The 6,651-nt window shown below is 58.2% G+C and overlaps 2 protein-coding genes across 2 annotated transcripts; both read left to right on the forward strand.

Moving 5' to 3' along the window:
* Positions 1–1,884, forward strand: EsH8_III_001292 (uncharacterized protein; the record flags this gene model as incomplete). Its single annotated transcript, XM_083263017.1, has 1 exon — positions 1–1,884. One exon carries the CDS (start codon positions 1–3, stop codon positions 1,882–1,884), a length of 1,884 nt encoding a protein of 627 aa, XP_083123504.1.
* A 2,643-nt stretch (positions 1,885–4,527) lies between these two features.
* EsH8_III_001293 (2-isopropylmalate synthase) lies at positions 4,528–6,651 on the forward strand (the record flags this gene model as incomplete). Its single annotated transcript, XM_083263018.1, has 4 exons — positions 4,528–4,535; positions 4,627–4,771; positions 4,850–6,427; positions 6,490–6,651. 4 exons carry the CDS (start codon positions 4,528–4,530, stop codon positions 6,649–6,651), a joined length of 1,893 nt encoding a protein of 630 aa, XP_083123505.1.

The raw sequence follows: 6,651 nt of genomic DNA on the forward strand, positions 1-6,651 counted from the left end.
ATGGACTTTCACCGGCGCAGGCTCGCCGGCCTCGTGGACCTTATCCCCACCAAGGTCCTTCAACAACGTGCCCATGCCGCCGACAGCACGGAGGCGGCTACGGCCACCTCAACCATCTCCCCCTACCACTCCAACCTCGATGGCGTCAACCAGCCGGTCAATATGCTGTTCAAGGACATGCTCTGGACCAGCTTTGGCGCCATGGCCGTCATCGTCCTTGTCATCACGGTAAGCCGCATCCTCTGGGCCCAGCTGCGTCACGTCTCGGCCATGTCCGTCGAAGGTGAGAGACAGAACTACTGGAAGACTGCCCAATGGACGTGGATGCCTAGTTTGAAGAAGCATCTCATCTACGCCCCCCTCTGGAACAAGCGTCACAACAAGGAGATCAAGCTCTCTAGCGCCATTGGTATCGGCACTCTGCCTTCTCGCATGCACAGCGTCATCCTCGGCTTCTACCTGCTTAGCAACATCGTCTACATGTTCTTCCTGAACTGGGAGAACGCGAACATCTACTCGTTCTGCGCCGAGCTCCGTGGCCGATCCGGCACGCTCTCCATTGTCAACATGGTGCCGCTCATCATCTTGGCCGGCCGCAACAACCCGCTGATCGGCATGCTCCATGTCAGCTTCGACACATACAACCTCCTCCACCGATGGGTTGGTCGCATGTCCGTTATCGAGGCCATTCTCCACACCATTGCCTGGATGATCGTTCAGGTTGCCGACAGCGGATGGGCGGGCGTTTGGCACAGAATGTCGAACGAGCTCTTCATCGGCTCTGGCATGGCCGGCACCATCGCGCTCACCGTGATCATGATCCTCTCCTTCTCGCCGGTCCGCCACGCCTTCTACGAGACCTTCCTCAACGTCCACATCATCCTGGCCTTCTTCATTTTCCTGATGACGTACATTCACTGCGCCGTCGCCGGCCTGCCGGGCGGTCTTCCCCAGCTCCCCTGGATGATTGCCATCTTCATCCTCTGGTTCCTTGAGCGCATGGCCCGCATCGTTCGCGTCGCCTACATGAACTGGTCCGACCGCGGTGTCACCGACGCCATAGTCGAGGCTGTTCCCGGCGAGTGCACTCGTGTCACCATGAACCTCCCGCGCTACGTGGACGTCAAGCCCGGCACGCACGCCTACCTCCGCTTCAAGGACATCCGCCCCTGGGACTGCCACCCCTTCTCCATTGGCTGGGTTGAGCACATCCCCGACCACCGCTCCCTGCCCTTGGACGAGGAGAAGACTACCCTGACCTCCGTCGACAAGAAGAACACGACGACCTCCATCTCTTTCATCATTGGTGCCCACTCTGGCTTCACCCGCGACCTGTACAATGTCGCGCGCCAGAGCGGTAACCGTGCCATCCGCATGAAGGCTTGCGTCGAGGGACCCTACTCGGGCCACCACTCGCTTGACTCCTACGGCCACGCTGTTCTCTTCGCCGGCGCCACGGGTATCACCCACGCCATCTCCTACCTCAAGCCCCTGATTGACGGTTACAACAACGGCAGTGTGGCCACGAGACGCATCACCCTCGTCTGGATCGTCCGTGACTACGAGGCCCTCGAGTGGGTTCGCCCCTGGATGGACACCATTCTGCGCCTCCCGAACCGCAAGGACATCCTTCGCATCCAGCTTTACATCACACGCCCGCAGAACTCCCAGCAGATCGTCTCGGCGTCGAACACGGTCCAGATGTTCCCCGGCCGCCCCAACATCTCTCTGCTGATGAAGCGCGAGGTTGCGGAGCAGCAGGGCGCCATGTGCGTGCACATCTGCGGACCGGGCGCCTTGGCCGATGATGTCAGATCGGCGGTTAGAGAGGTGCAAGACGAAGGCACGGTAGTGGACTTTGTGGAGGAGAGTTTCACGTGGTAAAAGGAAAACGGCGCGAAGCCTTTCCAGAAACCACAACGAACTCTTTTGCCAACGAACCGAAGCGGGGAATGATATCAAATCTTTGGGCGTCAACGGTACCAAGCGGGGAAAAGCGCGGTGTTTATTTCGTCTCCTTTTGTTTTTCTCCGAGATCAGATCTGATCAGATCGACATGGACATGCTTCTTACGGCCGATGCCTTGTCTTAATGGCTCGCTTTCTTCTAACTTGTAAATATTTCTCATACCAACGCATCGAAGGGGAGGGAACAGATGGATGGATCTGGTGGGACCACTCACACTTTTTCTTTCCAAGCCTCTCCGCCCTTTTTCCTTTTGTCTCCCTAGGTCTACCTGGGGGATCTTTTGTCTAATTGTTGGACGTATATAACCCTAATACATCTTCCACTGCGAGACAAAGCAGAAGGTTGATGTACCTGTTATTGTACATAGGAACCACATGTCGCAAAGATAGAACATAGACGAAACGTCTAAATCGTATTTCAAAATCTTCTGGTCCCCTGACTTGACAACTGTGATCGCCTTTGCCAGGGATATGCACGTGGATAAGCAGTGTGGTATCGATGTGATGTAGACGGGTTTTCGTTTTACTTTATAAACTGGGCCATCTGTTTCTGAGCTTGCCCGCTACCCAGGCGAGGCATCCAGCAGTAACATGCCCAATATTTGGGTACCGGCACCCAGCCAAACACCCAATCACACATAATTGATAGATACATATCGCCTTTCCAGATTAGCCGAGTCTTTCAGCCTTACCTTGACTTCAGTGATTCCCTTACTATCTCTGGGCCAGACTCAAGCCTGACTCTCGGGATGCTAGAGAGACGCCGCATCCGCGCGAGTGAGACACTCTGACGTAGCAAGAACCCCTCGCCCAAAGCTGGCGTGGAGTGGAGCAGCGACGAAAGACTGCAACGTTGGAGCATCCAGTTTTCATTTTGCAAAGAAGTCAAAATTGAGCTTCGCCGCAGATGGGAGACCGCGGCGGAGTCGGGAGCCTCGGCCAACATCGGGCCAGCCGCAGGGAGGTGAAATATGGCCTCCTCTATTGGAAGACTGCTCGGGGGGGCCGTGGGCGTCCCATCGATCAGCCTCCGGGTCTCATCGATCGTGGAGAACCGCGCTGGAGGGAGCGACGAGGCCCCAGGGCATTTCGACGTTGTTGTCCGCGGCGGGGCCCACGAAGATGCGATGCAAACCGGCCGGTCATCGGGGGCTAAGCAGGGGAAGGGCCCCATCGCCGACCCTCTCCGGGACGCACAATGAGTCGGCCGTGGGGTTCCTGACAGCCTCGAACCGCGGAAAACCACGGCCTGGCAGCGATATTCGGACGTCGTGCGGCTAAAATCGGCATAGCTCGATGACTGGCCCTTGCGATCTCAAATCAATCAAGCATTCATGAATATAGCATCATGGCTGTAGTGGGTTCTGTGCGCGCCAAGGAGGGAATGGTGTGACTAAGCCGTTGAAGACGATGGCTAGCTTTTGCTCTCGGGCAAACCAGCAAGACGCCGAGCCAGTTTTAAGACAGAGGGGTTTAGGCTCTGTGCATAAGCAGGAGGTCAAAGACTGAGAGTCATGCTGTCGCGGTATGCAATGAGAGGTAGAGAAAACTGTTAGCCATCTTCCAGCTGTCGTCGCCCATTGGCCGTGGTAAATACAACATCGAGCAGCATCGACTCGTGGTTTGAGCGTGGAGGGGAGATCCCCCCCCCTTTCCGTTGCACACCCCCCACTGCCTCGTGCCGCTCCTGAAAAAGCAAGGCGGCAGATGGGTGTGGTTGCTAACTGCCTGTGCAATGTACAAGTGCAACCAACCCCGCCATCCGCAGCCGGCCAGGTCGGGTTACGTACGGCAGCCAGCCAATCAACGATGCTGCATGTCGCTGCCGGAGGGCGTGGGGTGGAGCCAGGGACTCGAATGTGGCCCCACTCCATGACATTGAATTTGGAGACGACGAAAAAAATTTGGCAAAAAGATTTGGCCAAAATAAAAAAAAAACTCGATTGAAACGGCTGCAGCGCTGCGCAACTTGGTTCAATGCGAGCGAACCAGCGATGGCGGGGGAGGGCAGTGGCGGCACTCGATACTTTTATGCCATCATCCATCCAATAGGCCAACCCCGTTCTCCCTCCCCCCCGTTCCCCGGTCGGCACACAGGCCCAGGCAGTGAGCGAGTGAGTGGGATTAGTCGGAATACTGGGACCTGGCCTGCGCCTGGCCGATTTTAATGTCTGCTCCAGCCAACCCAGAACAAGGTGAAGCAGATTGGAAGGGCGTGTAAAGTGCAGTCGGTGTACGTACCTTTTCTCAAGCCGTTTTTGGTGGAGGGGGGGGAAAAAACCGAGAAGTGGGCTGTCACCTCTCCACGTCCTCCGTCTTCGTAGTCCCGACTCTTTGCGACTGCGAACCTTGTGACTCAAACTCCTTCTCTTCCCTTTTTTGACTGTGAATCATCCCCTTTGGCGAACTTTCGGTTCTACAAATACCACCTCCAGCCTTGGTCCTCTTCTTCCTTTCCACCAGGCCAAGCTTCCTTTTCTACAACCACTGTGACGCCATCCAACCAGGAACGGATCCGCCCTACTTACACCTCCGCGAATCTGCCCCGCAATCGCCCAAGATGCCCATGTAGGTGACTCAATGGGCGCGCCCCCCCCAAGAACCAGACGAAAAGTCGCCTTGATGACACGAGACTAACGATTTTGACTGCCGATGACAGGCTCCAGGAACCGTGGAAGAAGTACAAGCCCTTCCCTCCCCTCAACCTCCCGGACCGCCAATGGCCCTCCAAGACCATCACAAAAGCCCCGCGATGGCTGTCGACCGATTTGCGGGATGGCAACCAGAGCTTGGTTGACCCAATGGCACGTCACTTTCGCGATTCCTCGCACCTCCCCTATTCGCAATGGTCGCAATGGTGCTAACTTGGATTCTGTGTACAGAACGGCGACGAGAAGTGGCGCTACTTCAAGATGCTGTGCGACCTGGGTTACAAGGAAATCGAAGTCTCCTTCCCCTCGGCCTCGCAAACCGACTTCGACTTCACCCGACGCCTCATCGAGACCCCGGGCGCCATCCCCGACGACGTATACCTCCAGGTCCTCTCCCCCTGCCGTGAGGACCTTATCAGGAGGACAGTAGAGTCCCTCAAGGGTGCCAAGAACGCCATCGTTCACATCTACCTCGCCACGAGCGAGTGCTTCCGGAGAGTGGTCTTCGGTTTCTCAGAGGACGAGAGCGTCGAGCTGGCAGTCAAGTGCGCCAAGCTGGTGCGCTCCTTGACCAAGGACGATCCCTCGCAGTCCGGCACCAACTGGCAGTTCGAGTTCAGCCCCGAGACCTTCTCCGACACATCCCCCGAGTTCGTCATCCGCATCTGCGAGGCCGTCAAGGCCGCCTGGGAGCCCACCGTCGAGGTGCCCATCATCTTCAACCTGCCCGCCACCGTCGAGATGGCCACCCCCAACGTCTACGCCGACCAGATCGAGTACTTCTGCAAAAACGTCACCGAGCGCGAGAAGATTGCCGTCTCCCTCCACCCCCACAACGACAGAGGTTGCGCCGTCGCCGCGGCGGAGCTGGCCCAGATGGCCGGCGCTGACCGTGTCGAGGGCTGCCTCTTCGGCAACGGCGAGCGCACCGGCAACGTCGACTTGGTCACCCTTGGCCTGAACCTGTACACTCAGGGCGTCCACCCCAACGTCGACTTCTCCGACCTCAACAGCGTCATCGACATGGTCGAGGTCTGCAACAAGATCCCCGTCCACCCGCGCGCACCCTACGGCGGCTCCCTCGTCGTCTGCGCTTTCTCCGGCTCCCACCAGGACGCCATCAAGAAGGGCTTCCAGGTCCGCGACCAGACTGTCAAGTCCAACGACGAGTACTGGCAGATCCCCTACCTGCCTCTCGACCCCACCGACATCGGCCGGACGTACGAGGCCATCATCCGCGTCAACTCGCAGAGCGGCAAGGGCGGTGCCGCCTGGATCATCCTGCGCAAGCTCCAGCTCGACCTCCCCCGCGGTCTGCAGGTCGCCTTCTCCAAGGTTGTGCAGGACAAGGCTGACCAGCTCGGCCGCGAACTCCTCTCGGACGAGATCACGGAGCTCTTTGAGCAGACGTATTACCTCCGCGAGAACCCGCGCTTCACCCTCGTCGACTACAGCATCGCGCCCGACCGCTCGCAGTCGCCGGCCCCTCCCGCGCCCGGCAAGACGCAGGACACCAAGAACCTGAAGAGAGTGTTCGAGGGCGTCGTCTCCATCGACGGCAAGGAGTACAGACTTCGCGGACGCGGCAACGGCCCCATCTCCAGCTTGGCCAACGCCCTCAAGAGCGTGGGTGTCAACTTGGACGTCGAGGACTACAAGGAGCACGCTATCGGCGCTGGTCGCGACGTCAAGGCTGCCACTTACATCGAGTGCACGGCCACCGGCACCAAGCAGCGATACTGGGGTATCGGTATCCACGAGGACGTGGTGCAGAGTTCTCTGATTGCCCTTTTGAGTGCTGCTAGCAACGTAAGTGCCGCGACCTCCGCTTCTCCCTAGTCACACATGCAGGTCTGACATTTGAGCCACAGTTTATCGGCAGCCGCCCTGGCAGCCCTATCTTGGCCAAGCCCATCCCGACGCGGTCTCTGAGCCAAGAGTTGGATCTTGGCGCAGCAAACGGAACGAACGGCGAGTCGCAAGAGCTGCCGAGCGTCGTCTCAGTTCTGGAAGAGAAGGCGAATGGCATGTAA

The sequence above is a fragment of the Colletotrichum jinshuiense genome, chromosome 3 (genome assembly GCF_051148585.1).
Source record: "Colletotrichum jinshuiense chromosome 3, complete sequence".
Lineage (NCBI taxonomy): Eukaryota > Fungi > Ascomycota > Sordariomycetes > Glomerellales > Glomerellaceae > Colletotrichum > Colletotrichum jinshuiense.